This window comes from Cyclopterus lumpus, chromosome 15, assembly GCF_009769545.1.
Source record: "Cyclopterus lumpus isolate fCycLum1 chromosome 15, fCycLum1.pri, whole genome shotgun sequence".
Lineage (NCBI taxonomy): Eukaryota > Metazoa > Chordata > Actinopteri > Perciformes > Cyclopteridae > Cyclopterus > Cyclopterus lumpus.
The window spans coordinates 15,001-37,566 of NC_046980.1; the positions used below are offsets into that span (position 1 = coordinate 15,001).

Consider the following 22,566-nt stretch of genomic DNA (forward strand, 5'->3'; position numbering starts at 1 on the left):
GTGAACTAGTGACCTCTCGGTGAGTGAGATGAGGTGAACAAGTGACCTCTCGGTTGGTGAGATGAGGTGAACTAGTGACCTCTCGGTGTGTGAGATGTGAACAAGTGACCTCTCGGTTGGTGAGATGTGAACTAGTGACCTCTCGGATGGTGAGAGGTGAACAAGTGACCTCTTGATTGGTGGTAGTGACCAGCTCATGTTAGAGTAGCTGGTCTTCAGAAGTCACCAAACCCAGGTAAGATGTGGACAGTCATCACATGATTTAGGATGTGATGTTATATCTACTGTTATGTTGTTTTACATCTCCATAGAAACCAGTTATATCCTGCTTTAACCACCACTCTAAACAAACTTCAAAATCTTCCTCCACCGACATAAAACACAACCCAGCACGAGGTTAGTGAGCTGGTATACATCAGAAACTCAAGCCCCAGGCTGCAGGAGGCCTGCTGGAGGAGGAGAAAGAGGAGGGGGGGCGAAGAAGAGGCGGAAGAGAAGGAGGTACTCAGGGGAAGCTGGGAGCAGAACAGGTTAGTTCTTTTTACTAGCAAAGAGTTTTGAGCAGCATGGGAGGACCAGGTGTCAGGAGGCTCGAGGACCTCCAGAAGAATCAGAAGAAACTAGAAGGAAATGTTAGTTAAACACAGCTCTACCAGCAAAGAGAGTCTCCAGGATACCTCAGGAGGCCTCCGGAGACTGCAGGATACCTCAGGAGACTCCAGGATACCTTAGAAGACTCCAGAAGGCCTCTGAAGACTCCAGGATACCATATGAGGCCCTCAGGAGACTCCAGGAAGCCTCAGGAGACTCCAGGATACCTCAGGAGGCTCCAGGAGACCATCTGGACTGCTCCTGAAGAGCCACAGTCCTGCTTGTTTATCTTTTGTTCCTGATTAACTGGATCAGGCATGTTCAGCCAAGCAGGAGCACCTATACCTGAGCTGGACAGGTGGGACTGTGAGTCCTCAGGGGCGGAGTTAAGTGATATCAAAGCAGCGTCAGCAGGAAGTGAGGTCAGATAACAAAGTGGAACCTTTTGGGAGTAATGTGCCCTTTACTGCTGTCAGCAGACTGAGCTGGTCTCTGCTGCTGGGGGGTCTGATGGGTGGGGGGAGGGTGGGGGGAGGATGGGGAGGGGGACAGGTCCTTTGGGTGAGGAGGCTCTTCGCGTTCCTGGATCTCCTCCATCTGAGACCTCTGGCTGCTGACCTCTTTCTTCTCCGTACCACTGTGGACAAAACCAGGACCGTGAGAGTCCACAAACTACTGGTTATACTGTGTTTTTACTGATTCTGCTGTGTTTCTACTGGTTCTACTGTTTCTATCGATTGTACTGTGTCTCATAGTTGTCTTGTACTGATTCACCCAAAACCTACTCTCTCCAATTAAGACACCATGGCACACATTGCTTTGTGACAAACAATTTGCTACTTAAACAGTAATTCAAGCAAATAAAACATGGCCCGGGTCAGACTAGAGCACTTGACAAATAAATAGTCAAAACAAACAGTAGACTCATTGATCAGATCATTCAGATCTGGTCTGTAGACCCTCTGGAGGTTGAAATCAACGCGCTGAAAAGAAAAATCAGTGAGAGTTAACAGAATAGTTTGAACCCTGAACTTATCTAGACATTACTCGGAGGAGCTGTATGTGATGCAAGTGTCCAGATCAGTTAGACCGGACAACAAGTACAAAGTCTGATTGATGTGTGAATACAGCCGGTCATTGTCGGAAGAATTACGAGTGTGTTGATGATGTCTCCATCCAACTGGCACAAAACCAGAAAAATACAAGAATCAAAGAACATAGATTGCGCCGAAAACACCTACGGTAATAATAATAAACATTTTAAGAACAATAGGTCCTCCACTCCGACTACGTCACTGCTCGGGCCCTAATAATAAGAATAACAAATATACATTTTCATTATATATAATATGGTTAAAGTCATTCATGAACTAACTTCCTGTTTTGGGCCTCAACAAGCCTTTTCCTTGAGTCTTTTCTGCCTGTACCGCCTGCTAGGGTTGTCACGATATCAACATTATAACTTTGATACGATACCTGCCATAAATATAATACCCAATACCACAATTTTATACAATACCACAAATACGATACAATACCACAAATACGATACTGGTATATTTATCTATAATAGTAATAAATAAGACATCTCTATGGTTCCCTTTTTACCAGCTTGTTCCTGCCCAGCTTGTTGAACACTTAACAAATGTCATTAATATTAGTATTGATTATACACGGCTATGTAGGCCTGACCAGATGACTACATAGTTCCTTCCAGAAGTATGAGCAATTGTAGAGTTACATAGTTTTACAGATGTGTGTTTGAGGTTTTCACCATCTGTAAAAAAAAAACTGGTCTGTGTGGCTTTGAAACACGTTCAGCAGACGTGTCTCTGTATGTCAGTGGGCTTTCCTTCACTGTCTGTATGTCAGTGGGCTTTCCTTCACTGTCTGTATGTCAGTGGGCTTTCCTTCACTGTCTGTGTGTGTCAGTGGGCTTTCCTTCACTGTCTGTATGTCAGTGGGCTTTCCTTCACTGTCTGTATGTCAGTGGGCTTTCCTTCACTGTCTGTGTGTCAGTGGGCTTTCCTTCACTGTCTGTATGTCAGTGGGCTTTCCTTCACTGTCTGTATGTCAGTGGGCTTACCTTCACTGTCTGTATGTCAGTGGGCTTTCCTTCACTGTATGTATGTCAGTGGGCTTTCCTTCACTGTCTGTATGTCAGTGGGCTTACCTTCACTGTCTGTGTGTCAGTAGGCTTTCCTTCACTGTCTCTGTATGTCAGTGGGCTTTCCTTCACTGTCTGGATGTCAGTGGGCTTTCCTTCACTGTCTGTATGTCAGTGGGCTTTCCTTCACTGTCTGTGTGTCAGTGGGCTTTCCTTCATTGTCTGTGTCAGTGGGCTTTCCTTCACTGTATGTGTGTCAGTGGGCTTTCCTTCACTGTCTGTGTCAGTGGGCCTTTCTTCACTGTCTGTGTGTCAGTGGGCTTTCCTTCACTGTATGTGTGTCAGTGGGCTTTCCTTCACTGTCTCTGTGTCAGTGGGCTTTCCTTCACTGTCTGTGTCAGTGGGCTTTCCTTCACTGTCTGTGTATCAGTGAGCTTTCCTTCACTGTATGTGTGTCAGTGGGCTTTCCTTCACTGTCTGTATGTCAGTGGGCTTTCCTTCACTGTATGTGTGTCAGTGGGCTTTCCTTCACTGTCTGTGTGTCAGTGGGCTTTCCTTCACTGTCTGTGTGTCAGTGGGCTTTCCTTCACTGTCTGTGTCAGTGGGCTTTCCTTCACTGTCTGTGTCAGTGGGCTTTCCTTCACTGTCTGTGTGTCAGTGGGCTTTCCTTCACTGTCTGTATGTCAGTGGGCTTTCCTTCACTGTCTGTGTCAGTGGGCTTTCCTTCACTGTCTGTGTCAGTGGGCCTTTCTTCACTGTCTGTGTGTCAGTGGGCTTTCCTTCACTGTCTGTATGCCAGTGGGCTTTCCTTCACTGTCTGTGTGTCAGTGGGCTTTCCTTCACTGTCTGTGTGTCAGTGGGCTTTCCTTCACTGTCTGTGTGTCAGTGGGATTTCCTTCACTGTCTGTATGTCAGTGGGCTTTCCTTCACTGTCTCTGTGTCAGTGGGCTTTCCTTCACTGTCTGTGTCAGAGGGCTTTCCTTCACTGTATGTGTGTCAGTGGGCTTTCCTTCACTGTCTGTGTGTCAGTGGGCTTTCCTTCACTGTCTGTGTGTCAGTGGGCTTTCCTTCACTGTATGTGTGTCAGTGGGCTTTCCTTCACTGTCTGTGTGTCAGTGGGCTTTCCTTCACTGTATGTATGTCAGTGGGCTTTCCTTCACTGTCTGTGTGTCAGTGGGCTTTCCTTCACTGTCTGTGTGTCAGTGGGTCTTCCTTCACTGTCTGTATGTCAGTGGGCTTTCCTTCACTGTCTGTGTGTCAGTGGGCTTTCCTTCACTGTCTGTATGTCAGTGGGCTTTCCTTCACTGTCTGTATGTCAGTGGGCTTTCCTTAACTGTCTGTGTGTCAGTGGGCTTTCCTTCACTGTCTCTGTGTCAGTGGGCTTTCCTTCACTGTCTCTGTGTCAGTGGGCTTTCCTTCACTGTCTGTGTCAGTGGGCTTTCCTTCACTGTCTGTGTATCAGTGAGCTTTCCTTCACTGTATGTGTGTCAGTGGGCTTTCCTTCACTGTCTGTATGTCAGTGGGCTTTCCTTCACTGTATGTGTGTCAGTGGGCTTTCCTTCACTGTCTGTGTGTCAGTGGGCTTTCCTTCACTGTCTGTATGTCAGTGGGCTTTCCTTCACTGTCTCTGTGTCAGTGGGCTTTCCTTCACTGTCTGTGTCAGTGGGCTTTCCTTCACTGTCTGTGTGTCAGTGGGCTTTCCTTCACTGTCTGTATGTCAGTGGGCTTTCCTTCACTGTCTGTGTCAGTGGGCTTTCCTTCACTGTATGTGTGTCAGTGGGCTTTCCTTCACTGTCTGTGTCAGTGGGCTTTCCTTCACTGTCTGTGTCAGTGGGCCTTTCTTCACTGTCTGTGTGTCAGTGGGCTTTCCTTCACTGTCTGTATGTCAGTGGGCTTTCCTTCACTGTCTGTGTGTCAGTGGGCTTTCCTTCACTGTCTGTGTGTCAGTGGGCTTTCCTTCACTGTCTGTATGTCAGTGGGCTTTCCTTCACTGTCTGTGTGTCAGTGGGCTTTCCTTCACTGTCTGTATGTCAGTGGGCTTTCCTTCACTGTCTGTATGTCAGTGGGCTTACCTTCACTGTCTGTATGTCAGTGGGCTTTCCTTCACTGTATGTATGTCAGTGGGCTTTCCTTCACTGTCTGTATGTCAGTGGGCTTACCTTCACTGTCTGTGTGTCAGTAGGCTTTCCTTCACTGTCTCTGTATGTCAGTGGGCTTTCCTTCACTGTCTGGATGTCAGTGGGCTTTCCTTCACTGTCTGTATGTCAGTGGGCTTTCCTTCACTGTCTGTGTGTCAGTGGGTCTTCCTTCACTGTCTGTATGTCAGTGGGCTTTCCTTCACTGTCTGTATGTCAGTGGGCTTTCCTTCACTGTCTGTATGTCAGTGGGCTTTCCTTCACTGTCTGTGTGTCAGTGGGCTTTCCTTCACTGTCTGTGTCAGTGGGTCTTCCTTCACTGTCTGTATGTCAGTGGGCTGTCCTTCACTGTCTGTGTGTCAGTGGGCTTTCCTTCACTGTCTGTATGTCAGTGGGCTTTCCTTCACTGTCTGTGTGTCAGTGGGCTTTCCTTCACTGTCTGTGTCAGTGGGCTTTCCTTCACTGTCTGTGTGTCAGTGGGCTTTGCTTCACTGTCTGTGTGTCAGTGGGATTTCCTTCACTGTCTGTATGTCAGTGGGCTTTCCTTCACTGTCTCTGTGTCAGTGAGCTTTCCTTCACTGTCTGTGTCAGAGGGCTTTCCTTCACTGTATGTGTGTCAGTTAGCTTTCCTTCACTGTATGTATGTCAGTGGGCTTTCCTTCACTGTCTGTATGTCAGTGGGCTTTCCTTCACTGTCTGTGTGTCAGTGGGCTTTCCTTCACTGTCTGTGTGTCAGTGGGCTTTCCTTCACTGTCTGTATGTCAGTGGGCTTTCCTTCACTGTCTGTATGTCAGTGGGCTTTCCTTCACTGTCTGTGTGTCAGTGGGCTTTCCTTCACTGTATGTATGTCAGTGGGCTTTCCTTCACTGTCTGTGTGTCAGTGAGCTTTCCTTCACTGTCTGTGTGTGTCAGTGGGCTTTCCTTCACTGTCTGTATGTCAGTGGGCTTTCCTTTACTGTCTGTATGTCAGTGGGCTTTCCTTCACTGTCTGTGTGTCAGTGGGCTTTCCTTCACTGTCTGTGTGTCAGTGGGCTTTCCTTCACTGTCTGTATGTCAGTGGGCTTTCCTTCACTGTCTGTGTCAGTGGGTCTTCCTTCACTGTCTGTATGTCAGTGGGCTGTCCTTCACTGTCTGTGTGTCAGTGGGCTTTCCTTCACTGTCTGTATGTCAGTGGGCTTTCCTTCACTGTCTGTGTGTCAGTGGGCTTTCCTTCACTGTCTGTGTCAGAGGGCTTTCCTTCACTGTATGTGTGTCAGTTAGCTTTCCTTCACTGTATGTGTGTGTCAGTGGGCTTTCCTTCACTGTCTGTATGTCAGTGGGCTGTCCTTCACTGTCTGTGTGTCAGTGGGCTTTCCTTCACTGTCTGTACGTCAGTGGGCTTTCCTTCACTGTCTGTGTGTCAGTGGGCTTTCCTTCACTGTCTGTGTCAGAGGGCTTTCCTTCACTGTATGTGTGTCAGTTAGCTTTCCTTCACTGTATGTATGTCAGTGGGCTTTCCTTCACTGTCTGTGTGTCAGTGGGCTTTCCTTCACTGTCTGTGTGTCAGTGGGTCTTCCTTCACTGTCTGTATGTCAGTGGGCTTTCCTTCACTGTCTGTATGTCAGTGGGCTTTCCTTCACTGTCTGTGTCAGTGGGTCTTCCTTCACTGTCTGTATGTCAGTGGGCTTTCCTTCACTGTCTGTATGTCAGTGGGCTTTCCTTCACTGTCTGTGTCAGTGGGTCTTCCTTCACTGTCTGTATGTCAGTGGGCTGTCCTTCACTGTCTGTGTGTCAGTGGGCTTTCCTTCACTGTCTGTATGTCAGTGGGCTTTCCTTCACTGTATGTGTGTCAGTGGGCTTTCCTTCACTGTCTGTGTGTCAGTGGGCTTTCCTTCACTGTCTGTATGTCAGTGGGCTTTCCTTCACTGTCTCTGTGTCAGTGGGCTTTCCTTCACTGTCTGTGTCAGTGGGCTTTCCTTCACTGTCTGTGTGTCAGTGGGCTTTCCTTCACTGTCTGTATGTCAGTGGGCTTTCCTTCACTGTCTGTGTCAGTGGGCTTTCCTTCACTGTATGTGTGTCAGTGGGCTTTCCTTCACTGTCTGTGTCAGTGGGCTTTCCTTCACTGTCTGTGTCAGTGGGCCTTTCTTCACTGTCTGTGTGTCAGTGGGCTTTCCTTCACTGTCTGTATGTCAGTGGGCTTTCCTTCACTGTCTGTGTGTCAGTGGGCTTTCCTTCACTGTCTGTGTGTCAGTGGGCTTTCCTTCACTGTCTGTGTGTCAGTGGGATTTCCTTCACTGTCTGTATGTCAGTGGGCTTTCCTTCACTGTCTCTGTGTCAGTGGGCTTTCCTTCACTGTCTGTGTCAGAGGGCTTTCCTTCACTGTATGTGTGTCAGTTAGCTTTCCTTCACTGTATGTATGTCAGTGGGCTTTCCTTCACTGTCTGTGTGTCAGTGGGCTTTCCTTCACTGTCTGTGTGTCAGTGGGTCTTCCTTCACTGTCTGTATGTCAGTGGGCTTTCCTTCACTGTCTGGATGTCAGTGGGCTTTCCTTCACTGTCTGTGTGTCAGTGGGCTTTCCTTCACTGTCTGTGTGTCAGTGGGTCTTCCTTCACTGTCTGTATGTCAGTGGGCTTTCCTTCACTGTCTGTATGTCAGTGGGCTTTCCTTCACTGTCTGTGTGTCAGTGGGTCTTCCTTCACTGTCTGTATGTCAGTGGGCTTTCCTTCACTGTCTGTATGTCAGTGGGCTTTCCTTCACTGTCTGTGTGTCAGTGGGCTTTCCTTCACTGTCTGTGTCAGTGGGTCTTCCTTCACTGTCTGTATGTCAGTGGGCTGTCCTTCACTGTCTGTGTGTCAGTGGGCTTTCCTTCACTGTCTGTATGTCAGTGGGCTTTCCTTCACTGTCTGTGTGTCAGTGGGCTTTCCTTCACTGTCTGTGTCAGTGGGCTTTCCTTCACTGTCTGTGTGTCAGTGGGCTTTCCTTCACTGTCTGTGTGTCAGTGGGATTTCCTTCACTGTCTGTATGTCAGTGGGCTTTCCTTCACTGTCTCTGTGTCAGTGAGCTTTCCTTCACTGTCTGTGTCAGAGGGCTTTCCTTCACTGTATGTGTGTCAGTTAGCTTTCCTTCACTGTATGTATGTCAGTGGGCTTTCCTTCACTGTCTGTATGTCAGTGGGCTTTCCTTCACTGTCTGTGTGTCAGTGGGCTTTCCTTCACTGTCTGTGTGTCAGTGGGCTTTCCTTCACTGTCTGTATGTCAGTGGGCTTTCCTTCACTGTCTGTATGTCAGTGGGCTTTCCTTCACTGTCTGTGTGTCAGTGGGCTTTCCTTCACTGTATGTATGTCAGTGGGCTTTCCTTCACTGTCTGTGTGTCAGTGAGCTTTCCTTCACTGTCTGTGTGTGTCAGTGGGCTTTCCTTCACTGTCTGTATGTCAGTGGGCTTTCCTTTACTGTCTGTATGTCAGTGGGCTTTCCTTCACTGTCTGTGTGTCAGTGGGCTTTCCTTCACTGTCTGTGTGTCAGTGGGCTTTCCTTCACTGTCTGTATGTCAGTGGGCTTTCCTTCACTGTCTGTGTCAGTGGGTCTTCCTTCACTGTCTGTATGTCAGTGGGCTTTCCTTCACTGTCTGTGTCAGAGGGCTTTCCTTCACTGTCTGTATGTCAGTGGGCTTTCCTTCACTGTCTGTGTGTCAGTGGGCTTTCCTTCACTGTCTGTGTCAGAGGGCTTTCCTTCACTGTATGTGTGTCAGTTAGCTTTCCTTCACTGTATGTGTGTGTCAGTGGGCTTTCCTTCACTGTCTGTATGTCAGTGGGCTGTCCTTCACTGTCTGTGTGTCAGTGGGCTTTCCTTCACTGTCTGTACGTCAGTGGGCTTTCCTTCACTGTCTGTGTGTCAGTGGGCTTTCCTTCACTGTCTGTGTCAGAGGGCTTTCCTTCACTGTATGTGTGTCAGTTAGCTTTCCTTCACTGTATGTATGTCAGTGGGCTTTCCTTCACTGTCTGTGTGTCAGTGGGCTTTCCTTCACTGTCTGTGTGTCAGTGGGTCTTCCTTCACTGTCTGTATGTCAGTGGGCTTTCCTTCACTGTCTGTATGTCAGTGGGCTTTCCTTCACTGTCTGTGTCAGTGGGTCTTCCTTCACTGTCTGTATGTCAGTGGGCTGTCCTTCACTGTCTGTGTGTCAGTGGGCTTTCCTTCACTGTCTGTATGTCAGTGGGCTTTCCTTCACTGTCTGTGTGTCAGTGGGCTTTCCTTCACTGTCTGTGTCAGTGGGCTTTCCTTCACTGTCTGTGTGTCAGTGGGCTTTCCTTCACTGTCTGTGTGTCAGTGGGATTTCCTTCACTGTCTGTATGTCAGTGGGCTTTCCTTCACTGTCTGTGTCAGAGGGCTTTCCTTCACTGTATGTGTGTCAGTTAGCTTTCCTTCACTGTATGTATGTCAGTGGGCTGTCCTTCACTGTCTCTGTGTCAGTGGGCTGTCCTTCACTGTCTCTGTGTCAGTGGGCTGTCCTTCACTGTCTGTGTGTCAGTGGGCTTTCCTTCACTGTCTGTATGTCAGTGGGCTTTCCTTCACTGTCTGTATGTCAGTGGGCTTTCCTTCACTGTCTGTGTGTCAGTGGGCTTTCCTTCACTGTCTGTATGTCAGTGGGCTTTCCTTCACTGTCTGTGTGTCAGTGAGCTTTCCTTCACTGTCTGTGTGTGTGTCAGTGGGCTTTCCTTCACTGTCTGTGTGTGTGTCAGTGGGCTTTCCTTCACTGTCTGTATGTCAGTGGGCTTTCCTTCACTGTCTGTGTGTCAGTGGGCTTTCCTTCACTGTCTGTGTGTCAGTGGGCTTTCCTTCACTGTCTGTATGTCAGTGGGCTTTCCTTCACTGTCTGTGTGTCAGTGAGCTTTCCTTCACTGTCTGTGTGTGTGTCAGTGGGCTTTCCTTCACTGTCTGTATGTCAGTGGGCTTTCCTTCACTGTCTGTGTCAGTGGGTCTTCCTTCACTGTCTGTATGTCAGTGGGCTGTCCTTCACTGTCTGTGTGTCAGTGGGCTTTCCTTCACTGTCTGTATGTCAGTGGGCTTTCCTTCACTGTCTGTGTGTCAGTGGGCTTTCCTTCACTGTCTGTGTCAGTGGGCTTTCCTTCACTGTCTGTGTGTCAGTGGGCTTTCCTTCACTGTCTGTGTGTCAGTGGGATTTCCTTCACTGTCTGTATGTCAGTGGGCTTTCCTTCACTGTCTGTGTCAGAGGGCTTTCCTTCACTGTATGTGTGTCAGTTAGCTTTCCTTCACTGTATGTATGTCAGTGGGCTGTCCTTCACTGTCTCTGTGTCAGTGGGCTGTCCTTCACTGTCTCTGTGTCAGTGGGCTTTCCTTCACTGTCTGTGTGTCAGTGGGCTTTCCTTCACTGTCTGTATGTCAGTGGGCTTTCCTTCACTGTCTGTATGTCAGTGGGCTTTCCTTCACTGTCTGTGTGTCAGTGGGCTTTCCTTCACTGTCTGTATGTCAGTGGGCTTTCCTTCACTGTCTGTGTGTCAGTGAGCTTTCCTTCACTGTCTGTGTGTGTGTCAGTGGGCTTTCCTTCACTGTCTGTGTGTGTGTCAGTGGGCTTTCCTTCACTGTCTGTATGTCAGTGGGCTTTCCTTCACTGTCTGTGTGTCAGTGGGCTTTCCTTCACTGTCTGTGTGTCAGTGGGCTTTCCTTCACTGTCTGTATGTCAGTGGGCTTTCCTTCACTGTCTGTGTGTCAGTGAGCTTTCCTTCACTGTCTGTGTGTGTGTCAGTGGGCTTTCCTTCACTGTCTGTATGTCAGTGGGCTTTCCTTCACTGTCTGTGTGTCAGTGGGCTTTCCTTCACTGTCTGTATGTCAGTGGGCTTTCCTTCACTGTCTGTATGTCAGTGGGCTTTCCTTCACTTTCTGTATGTCAGTGGGCTTTCCTTCACTTTCTGTATGTCAGTGGGCTTTCCTTCACTGTCTGTGTGTCAGTGGGCTTTCCTTCACTGTCTGTGTGTCAGTGGGCTTTCCTTCACTGTCTGCAATGTAGACAAAGTACTTCCACATTTCACCCTTTTTTCCAAAAAAAAAAAATATATATATATATATATATATATATATATATGATTGAAATCAGGCTATCTCAGAAATGCTGGCCAGTGGGCTTTCCTTCACTGTCTGTGTGTCAGTGGGCTTTCCTTCACTGTCTGTGTGTCAGTGGGCTTTCCTTCACTGTCTGTATGTCAGTGGGCTTTCCTTCACTGTCTGTACGTCAGTGGGCTTTCCTTCACTGTCTGTGTGTCAGTGGGCTTTCCTTCACTGTCTGTGTCAGAGGGCTTTCCTTCACTGTATGTGTGTCAGTTAGCTTTCCTTCACTGTATGTATGTCAGTGGGCTTTCCTTCACTGTCTGTGTGTCAGTGGGCTTTCCTTCACTGTCTGTGTGTCAGTGGGTCTTCCTTCACTGTCTGTATGTCAGTGGGCTTTCCTTCACTGTCTGTATGTCAGTGGGCTTTCCTTCACTGTCTGTATGTCAGTGGGCTTTCCTTCACTGTCTGTGTCAGTGGGTCTTCCTTCACTGTCTGTATGTCAGTGGGCTGTCCTTCACTGTCTGTGTGTCAGTGGGCTTTCCTTCACTGTCTGTATGTCAGTGGGCTTTCCTTCACTGTCTGTGTGTCAGTGGGCTTTCCTTCACTGTCTGTGTCAGTGGGCTTTCCTTCACTGTCTGTGTGTCAGTGGGCTTTCCTTCACTGTCTGTGTGTCAGTGGGATTTCCTTCACTGTCTGTATGTCAGTGGGCTTTCCTTCACTGTCTCTGTGTCAGTGGGCTTTCCTTCACTGTCTGTGTCAGAGGGCTTTCCTTCACTGTATGTGTGTCAGTTAGCTTTCCTTCACTGTATGTATGTCAGTGGGCTGTCCTTCACTGTCTCTGTGTCAGTGGGCTGTCCTTCACTGTCTGTGTGTCAGTGGGCTTTCCTTCACTGTCTGTATGTCAGTGGGCTTTCCTTCACTGTCTGTATGTCAGTGGGCTTTCCTTCACTGTCTGTGTGTCAGTGGGCTTTCCTTCACTGTCTGTATGTCAGTGGGCTTTCCTTCACTGTCTGTGTGTCAGTGAGCTTTCCTTCACTGTCTGTGTGTGTGTCAGTGGGCTTTCCTTCACTGTCTGTGTGTGTGTCAGTGGGCTTTCCTTCACTGTCTGTATGTCAGTGGGCTTTCCTTCACTGTCTGTGTGTCAGTGGGCTTTCCTTCACTGTCTGTGTGTCAGTGGGCTTTCCTTCACTGTCTGTATGTCAGTGGGCTTTCCTTCACTGTCTGTGTGTCAGTGAGCTTTCCTTCACTGTCTGTGTGTGTGTCAGTGGGCTTTCCTTCACTGTCTGTATGTCAGTGGGCTTTCCTTCACTGTCTGTGTGTCAGTGGGCTTTCCTTCACTGTCTGTATGTCAGTGGGCTTTCCTTCACTGTCTGTATGTCAGTGGGCTTTCCTTCACTTTCTGTATGTCAGTGGGCTTTCCTTCACTTTCTGTATGTCAGTGGGCTTTCCTTCACTGTCTGTGTGTCAGTGGGCTTTCCTTCACTGTCTGCAATGTAGACAAAGTACTTCCACATTTCACCCTTTTTTCCAAAAAAAATATATATATATATATATATATATATATATATATATATATATATATATGATTGAAATCAGGCTATCTCAGAAATGCTGGCCGGCCAGTTGATCCCCCCCCCACCCCACCCCACCCAGATCTTTGGATCTACACGATTCATGTGGATAACATAATTTGATTTCAAAACGGCGAATTTTGCCAAAAAGTGTCAAGTTTGGAGGTATGATAGGTATGACTAGCTTTAGTGTGCGTGTGTATGTTAGTCTGTATTTTTACCTCTTGGCAGCAGACGCCATCGTCTCCTTCCTGGTGACCGAGGTGGAGTCTCTTTTCCGCCCAGATGTTCCTCCGTTAGCGATACAGGACATCGAGTAGGCTTCACGAAGAGCGGCACCACCTGATGGAGGAAGCATACTCATTTTAACACTGGTCATACTGAGCTAACCAGTCAGTTGGCTACAACTAGAACCGCAAATAAAGGAAACTTTCCAGTTAAAGACTGACCAAAACCATTCACAACTCACGTTTGCAGTTAAAGACTGACCTTAACCAGTAACATCTCACCTTTCCCTCCATGTTTTTTGGTTGAGGAGGCCGCAGAGGCTTCAGAGGCAGCGAGGCGGCGGAGGACATCAGCAAGAGCAGCTTTCATGACTGTCAGCTCATCTTCCTGCTGCTGGACACGAAGCTCCAGAGCAGAGAGACGGTCGTTGACATCTGAGACACTTGCTCCTGACATGCTGTCATCTAGCAAGAGACAGAGACACTGACTCTGAATATACAGCAGGACATGAGGACAACAACAGGACTAACGCGATAGCAGGACAACAGGGCCCTATTCCTCGTACGCGGGTCAACTAAGTCGATCAAATGTCCTATTATCCAGATTAAATTAACCCGATGATTGAAATCAGGCTATCTCGGTTTCTCAAAGGCTGATCCGCGCTCAAATAATCTCGTTAATTCGAACCAGATGTCAGTTCTCAGGATAGTTGAACCAGACTTCAGTAATCAGGATAGTTGATCCAGACTTCAATAATCAGGATAGTTGAACCAGACTTCAGTAATCAGGATAGTTGAACCAGACTTCAGTAATCAGGATAGTTGAACCAGACTTCAGTAATCAGGATAGTTGAACCAGACTTCAGTAATCAGGATAGTTGATCCAGACTTCAATAATCAGGATAGTTGAACCAGACTTCAGTAATCAGGATAGTTGAACCAGACTTCAGTAATCAGGATAATTGAACCAGACTTCAGTAATCAGGATAGTTGAACCAGACTTCAATAATCAGGATAGTTGAACCAGACTTCAGTAATCAGGATAGTTGAACCAGACTTCAGTAATCAGGATAGTTGAACCAGACTTCAGTAATCAGGATAGTTGAACCAGACTTCAGTAATCAGGATAGTTGAACCAGACTTCAATAATCAGGATAGTTGAACCAGACTTCAGTAATCAGGATAGTTGAACCAGACTTCAGTAATCAGGATAGTTGAACCAGACTTCAATAATCAGGATAGTTGAACCAGACTTCAATAATCAGGATAGTTGAATCAGACTTCAGTAATCAGGATAGTTAAACCAGACTTCAGTACTCAGGATAGTTGAACCAGACTTCAGTAATCAGGATATTTGTGCGTGCCCATCCTAAAGGTTGAAGCGTCGATCACTGAAACATAATTTTCTAACAGCACAAAGTCAAATAAACTCAAAAGGAAGAGCCTCTTTGTTCTCCGCTGACGAGCAGGAGATGATCATGAACGTATTTGAGGAATTCCAGACCATAATCATGGAACATCCAACATGGCCACCGCTGTGAGGGCTAGACAAGAAGCATGGCAACATGTCAGACAAGTTAAATGAGTAATGCGAGTTTACTCGCCCGACTATGTGTGGTTTATTCACTCGATTAATTCGCGCTGGAGAGGGGGCGTGGCTTATCTCCGTGGCTTTACGCCGTGGAAACAGTTATAATTTCCACCATCCACCAAGGAAGAAATAACCACTATTTCTGCTTTATACTTGTGTGGAAATCCCACAAACGTCGGAACATCAAACGCCCTTGTGTCTGGGTTCATAACATTAATATCATATACATAACATCACCCGTAGGCTCACACAGCTCGGTAACTTTCACCGACTACGTCTGAATAACTGGATGAAAATGTGCTTTATTCGCATCCATTCGTCTGTGCATTGACTTTAATAGAATCTACTCACAACGCTTTTGGTGTGAACGCTGCTTAAGTGTTGGAAAAATGTATTGGATAATTTTAAGTGCCTCATCACCCCAATCCATCCGATTATATTTCTTTAAATGTGCCTGCTGGCAGTCGGCTTACTGGCATGCATCATCCAATGAGATCTAAAATAACTATCTCAACTCTTCCAGAACAAGTAGATAATACATATGTGTATACATGTATGTGGAGATGACCATATAGAACTAGGAGTTTGAATATGTGTGTGAATCTGTGTATGGGCAGATCAGTATGTATGTATTTATTATTCATAATCAGAAATTCAATCAATTGAAGCAATGAAAAGAAATTGTGTATGATTCTCTCTATTCTTCTCAGGAGTCCACCTTAATCATGTTCTACAATATTCTGGAGTCTCAACATTTGTTATGAGGCAGGTGGAGTCACAGATCACCTAAGATGTCATGGGTATTGTACACTACATGAGTATTGTACAGTATGGGTATTGTACACTACATGAGTATTGTACAGTATGGGTATTGTACACTACATGAGTATTGTACAGTATGGGTATTGTACACTACAGGGCGACTGTGGGTCAGTGGTTAGCAGGTCCATCTTTCAATCAGTCGATGTGTCCTTGAGCAAGACAATTAACCCTGAATTGCTCTCTGTAACATGATTGTAAGTCGCTTTGGATAAAAGCGTCAGCTAAATAAAATGTAATGTAATATTATACAGTATGGGTATTGTACACTACATGAGTATTGTATGATGTCATAAGTACCTGCACATTATTGCTGTGAAAGCCTTTTCGATTGACAACATCTACCTCGGCTCCACAAGGTTTGTAAATAGAACTCTCTCTCTATGAAACATTAATCTAACTAATATCACTCTATAGGAAGTCATCATGACATAAGAACTCTCTATGAAACATTAATCTAACTAATATCACTCTATAGGAAGTCATCACGTCATAAGAACTCTCTCTCTATGAAACATTAATCTAACTAATATCACTCCTTCATCAATGGGATCTCTGAGGAAAGGAGCTGCCAGCTTATCCAGCTAATTTAACTTAGCCTGCGCTGGAGCAAGTTAAAGTTTATGGATGTGTTGCTATGGTGATTTTGCCAAACTTGCTTTGTGGAACCGAAAAGCCTGATTGATGTAATCTTAACGACAGCAGGACAACCACAGGACTAACACGGGACAACAACAGGAATACCACGGGACAACAACAGGACTAACACGGGACAACAACAGGAATACCACGGGACAACAGCAGGACAACAACAGGACTAACACGGGACAACAACAGGACTAACACGGGACAACAACAGGAATACCACGGGACAACAACAGGAATACCACGGGACAACAGCAGGACAACCACAGGACTAACACGGGACAACAACAGGAATACCACGGGACAACAACAGGACTAACACGGGACAACAACAGGAATACCACGGGACAACAGCAGGACAACAACAGGACTAACACGGGACAACAACAGGACTAACACGGGACAACAACAGGAATACCACGGGACAACAACAGGAATACCACGGGACAACAGCAGGACAACAACAGGACTAACACGGGACAACAACAGGAATACCACGGGACAACAGCAGGACAACAACAGGACTAACACGGGACAACAACAGGAATACCACGGGACAACAACAGGACTAACACGGGACAACAACAGGAATACCACGGGACAACAGCAGGACAACAACAGGACTAACACGGGACAACAACAGGACTAACACGGGACAACAACAGGAATACCACGGGTCAACAGCAGGACAACAACAGGACTAACACGGGACAACAACAGGAATACCACGGGACAACAACAGGACAACAACAGGACTAACACGGGACAACAACAGGAATACCACGGGACAACAACAGGACTAACACGGGACAACAACAGGAATACCACGGGTCAACAGCAGGACAACCACAGGACTAACACAGGACAACAACAGGAATACCACGGGACAACAACAGGACAACAACAGGACTAACACGGGACAACAACAGGAATACCACGGGACAACAGCAGGACAACAACAGGACTAACACGGGACAACAACAGGAATACCACGGGTCAACAGCAGGACAACAACAGGACTACCACGGGACAACAACAGGAATACCACGGGACAACAACAGGACAACAACAGGACTAACACGGGACAACAACAGGAATACCACGGGACAACAACAGGACAACAACAGGACTAACACGGGACAACAACAGGAATACCACGGGTCAACAGCAGGACAACAACAGGACTAACACAGGACAACAACAGGAATACCACGGGACAACAGCAGGACAACAACAGGACTAACACGGGACAACAACAGGAATACCACGGGACAACAGCAGGACAACAACAGGACTAACACGGGACAACAACAGGACTAACACGGGACAACAACAGGAATACCACGGGACAACAGCAGGACTAACACGGGACAACAACAGGACTAACACGGGACAACAGGACAACAGCAGGACAACAACAGGACTAACACGGGACAACAACAGGACAACAACAGGACTAACACGGGACAACAACAGGAATACCACGGGACAACAACAGGACAACAACAGGACTAACACGGGACAACAACAGGACTAACACAGGACAACAACAGGACTAACACGGGACAACAACAGGAATACCACGGGACAACAACAGGACTAACACGGGACAACAACAGGACAACAACAGGAATACCATGGGACAACAGCAGGACAACAACAGGACTAACACGGGACAACAACAGGAATACCACGGGACAACAGTAGGACAACAACAGGACTAACACGGGACAACAACAGGACAACAGCAGGACAACAACAGGAATACCACGGGTCAACAGCAGGACAACAACAGGACTAACACGGGACAACAACAGGAAAACAGGAATACCACGGGACAACAGGACTAACACGGGACAACAACAGGACTAACACATTACAACAACAGGATAACACGGGACAACTTTTGTATTACTGTGTGTATTTGTTACTGTGTGCTTGCATAACTGTGTTTGTCTTACTGTGTGTTTGTGTTACAAACATAACACACGGTAACTCAAACACAATTACAAATAGGGTTAGGTTTTGTGACACAGTTACAAACACACAGCAGATACAAGTCTATAGCTCTGCAGGTCTCTAACAGATACAGGTCTATAGCTCTGCAGGTCTCTAACAGATACAGGTCTATAGCTCTGCAGGTCTCTAACAGATACAAGTCTATAGCTCTGCAGGTCTCTAACAGATACAGGTCTTTATCTCTGAAGGTCTCTAACAGATACAAGTCTATAGCTCTGCAGGTCTCTAACAGATACAGGTCTTTATCTCTGAAGGTCTCTAACAGATACAGGTCTATAGCTCTGCAGGTCTCTAACAGATACAAGTCTATAGCTCTGCAGGTCTCTAACAGATACAGGTCTATAGCTCTGCAGGTCTCTAACAGATACAGGTCTTTATCTCTGCAGGTCTCTAACAGATACAGGTCTATATCTCTGAAGGTATCTAACAGATACAGGTCTATAGCTCTGCAGGTCTCTAACAGATACAGGTCTTTATCTCTGCAGGTCTCTAACAGATACAGGTCTATATATCTGCAGGTCTATAGCTCTGCAGGTCTCTAACAGATACAGGTCTATATCTCTGAAGGTATCTAACAGATACAGGTCTATATCTCTGAAGGTCTCTAACAGATACAGGTCTATATATCTGCAGGTCTCTTAACAGATACAGGTCTTTATCTCTGCAGGTCTCTAACAGATACAGGTATATATATCTGCAGGTCTCTTAACAGATACAGGTCTTTATCTCTGCAGGTCTCTAACAGATACAGGTCTATATCTCTGAAGGTCTCTAACAGATACAGGTCTATATCTCTGAAGGTCTCTAACAGATACAGGTCTATATATCTGCAGGTCTCTAACATATGCAGGTATTTATCTCTGCAGGTCTATAGCTATGCAGGTCTCTAACAGATACAGGTCTATAGCTCTGCAGGTCTCTAACAGATACAGGTCTATAGCTCTGCGGGTCTCTAGCAGATACAGGTCTATAACTCTGCGGGTCTCTAACAGATACAGGTCTATAGCTCTGCAGGTCTCTAACAGATACAGGTCTATAGCTCTGCGGGTCTCTTGCAGATACAGGTCTATAACTCTGCGGGTCTCTAGCAGATACAGGTCTATATCTCTGCGGGTCTCTAGCAGATACAGGTCTTTATCTCTGCAGGTCTCTAACAGATACAGGTCTATAGCTATGCAGGTCTCTAACAGATACAGGTCTATAGCTCTGCGGGTCTCTAACAGATACAGGTCTATAGCTCTGCGGTTCTCTAGCAGATACAGGTCTATATCTCTGCGGGTCTCTAGCAGATACAGGTCTTTATCTCTGCAGGTCTCTAACAGATACAGGTCTATAGCTCTGCGGGTCTCTAGCAGATACAGGTCTTTATCTCTGCAGGTCTCTAACAGATACAGGTCTATATCTCTGCAGGTCTATAGCTCTGCAGGTCTCTAACAGATACAGGTCTATATCTCTGAAGGTCTCTAACAGATACAGGTCTATATCTCTGAAGGTCTCTAACAGATACAGGTCTATATCTCTGAAGGTCTCTAACAGATACAGGTCTTTATCTCTGCAGGTCTCTAACAGATACAGGTCTATATATCTGCAGGTCTCTTAACAGATACAGGTCTGTATCTCTGATCTCTGCAGGTCTCTAACATATGCAGGTATTTATCTCTGCAGGTCTATAGCTATGCAGGTCTCTAACAGATACAGGTCTATAGCTCTGCGGGTCTCTAGCAGATACAGGTCTATAGCTCTGCAGGTCTCTAACAGATACAGGTCTATAGCTCTGCGGGTCTCTAGCAGATACAGGTCTATAGCTCTGCAGGTCTCTAACAGATACAGGTCTATAGCTCTGCGGGTCTCTAGCAGATACAGGTCTATAACTCTGCGGGTCTCTAACAGATACAGGTCTATAGCTCTGCAGGTCTCTAACAGATACAGGTCTATAGCTCTGCGGGTCTCTAGCAGATACAGGTCTATAGCTCTGCGGGTCTCTAACAGATACAGGTCTATAGCTCTGCGGGTCTCTAGCAGATACAGGTCTATATCTCTGCGGGTCTCTAGCAGATACAGGTCTTTATCTCTGCAGGTCTCTAACAGATACAAGTCTATAGCTCTGCAGGTCTCTAACAGATACAGGTCTATAGCTCTGCAGGTCTCTAACAGATACAGGTCTATAGCTCTGCAGGTCTCTAGCAGATACAGGTCTATATCTCTGCGGGTCTCTAGCAGATACAGGTCTATATCTCTGAAGGTCTCTAACAGATACAGGTCTATATATCTGCAGGTCTCTAACAGATACAGGTCTATATATCTGCAGGTCTCTAACATATGCAGGTATTTATCTCTGCAGGTCTATAGCTATGCAGGTCTCTAACAGATACAGGTCTATAGCTCTGCAGGTCTCTAACAGATACAGGTCTATAGCTCTGCGGGTCTCTAGCAGATACAGGTCTATAACTCTGCGGGTCTCTAACAGATACAGGTCTATATCTCTGCAGGTCTCTAACAGATACAGGTCTATAGCTCTGCGGGTCTCTTGCAGATACAGGTCTATAGCTATGCAGGTCTCTAACAGATACAGGTCTATAGCTCTGCGGGTCTCTAGCAGATACAGGTCTTTATCTCTGCAGGTCTCTAACAGATACAGGTCTTTATCTTCAGAAGGAGCTGCTGGTTTTGTGTCCCTGCAGAAGCCGGAGGGGCGGTGCAGAGGCTTCTTGATAAATACAACAGTGACACGTGTGCAGGTCTCATCTTGCCCCCGCAGCGCGGACAGGTATCCCGGTGGTCTCTGGGGCGCTCGCGGCGGCCGGGACTCACCTAAACTGCCGGTGAATCCGTCCATTTTTCGGGAGAAAAGCGGGAGTCCGGGCCGGAGGCCTCGGGGAGTCTAAGCGCACGCTTCGGGCCTCCGTCCGGGTTTCTTCACCGCAGAGGGTAGAGCCGAGCCGAGCTAGCCGGGTTTATACCCGCCGGGTCCGTCCGTCCGTGAGGCCGAAGATCCGACGCGTTCCAGCGGGCAGAAAGAAGAAGAAACGCGGAAGATCAGCCGAGAAACAGACGAGAGGAGCCGCAGAGCCGCAGAACGACAGACCGATGCTGCGCGTTTCCGACTCCGCCTCTCCGGGAGCGCGCTTCCCCCTGAGGGGGGGGGGGGGGGGGGGAAACGGGGGGGGGGGGGGGGGGGGGCGAGAGGGAGCAGGCAAAGGAGAGGGAGGAATGGAGGAAACGGGGGGGGGGGGGTCAAGTTTCAGCGCCTTCACCGCAGATGGTGAGCTGCAGCGCCGCCTAGAGGTCACTGACCGGCACCACAACACTAACAGAGGGTACATGTGAGCGGAACAAGGTTCCTCGTGTGAAGGTCTTCACCGAGTCCTTTCAAGAGGCTCTACAGTGTCACAGAGTCCTCCAGAGTCCAAGTCTACAGAGAGGTCTGTTTACTTTGATGGTTATTCAGACAGAAGGACATCTACTGCATGAAAGTCACACGTGGTAGTCTACGCTATTTACTTATATGAAAATATAAAATACTACTAAGCATATAACATTTACCATTACAATACATAGACTGTAAGAAGGCTGAAACTATAGACTGTTTATAGGAATACTGAAACTATAGACTGTTTATAGCAAGACTAATACTAGACTGTTTATAAGAAGACTGAAACTATAGACTGTTTATAAGACTGACAGTATAGACTGTTTATAGGAAGACTGAAACCATAGTCTGTTTATATAAGACTGAAACTATAGACTGTTTATAAGAAGACTGAAACTATAGACTGTTTATAGGAATACTGAAACTATAGACTGTTTATAAGAAGACTGAAACTATAGACTGTTTATAGGAAGACTGAAACCATAGTCTGTTTATATAAGACTGAAACTATAGACTGTTTATAAGAAGACTGAAACTATAGACTGTTTATAAGAAGACTGAAACTATATACTGTTTATAAGAAGACTGAAACTATACACTGTTTATAGGAAGACTGAAACCATAGTCTGTTTATATAAGACTGAAACTATAGACTGTTTATAAGAAGACTGAAACTATAGACTGTTTATAGGAATACTGAAACTATATACTGTTTATAAGAAGACTGAAACTATAGACTGTTTATATAAGACTGAAACTATAGACTGTTTATAGGAAGACTAACACTATACTGTTTATAAGAAGACTGAAACTATAGACTGTTTATAGGAATACTGAAACTATAGACTGTTTATAGCAAGACTAACCCTAGACTGTTTATAAGAAGACTGCAACTATAGACTGTTTGTGGGAATACTGAAACTATAGACTGCTTATAGCAAGTCTAACACTATAGACTGTTTATAAGAAGATTGAAACTACTGTTTATAAGACCTAAACTATAGACTGTGTATATGTAGACTGAAACTATAGACTGTTTAATAGACTGAAACTATACTGTTTATAAGAAGACTGAAACTATAGACTGTTTATAGGAATACTGAAACTATAGACTGTTTATAAGACTGAAACTATAGACTGTTTATAGGAAGACTGGAACTATAGTCTGTTTATAAGGCTGAAACCATAGACTGTTTATAAGACTGAAACCATAGATTGTTTATAAGGCTGAACCATGGACTATAGACTGTTTAGAAAGCTGAAACCATACACTGTTTATAAGAAGACTAAAACTATAGTCTGTTTATAAGACCGAAACTATAGACTGTTTATAAGAAGACTTAAATTATAGACTGTTTATAGGAAGACTGAAACTATAGACTGCTTATAAGACTGAAACTATATACTGCCGAGGTAGCCAAAAGAAGAAACGCGTCGGCCCGGTTCCGGTTGC

General features: G+C 46.3%; 1 protein-coding gene across 1 annotated transcript in view; it reads right to left on the reverse strand.

The window, feature by feature from the left end:
- LOC117744250 (echinoderm microtubule-associated protein-like 4) overlaps positions 1-20,865 on the reverse strand; it is a gene marked incomplete at its 3' end in the record, with an annotated part of 32,847 nt that extends 11,982 nt beyond the window's left edge. Inside the window, exons 1-4 of the mRNA XM_034552437.1 lie at positions 20,555-20,865; positions 12,952-13,134; positions 12,664-12,784; positions 1,034-1,228 (exon numbers count right to left, since the gene is read on the reverse strand). Coding sequence (XP_034408328.1) covers positions 1,034-1,228; positions 12,664-12,784; positions 12,952-13,134; positions 20,555-20,579 — 524 coding nt within the window. The remainder of the gene's footprint in view (positions 1-1,033; positions 1,229-12,663; positions 12,785-12,951; positions 13,135-20,554) is intronic.
- Between the last annotated feature and the right edge of the window lie 1,701 nt (positions 20,866-22,566).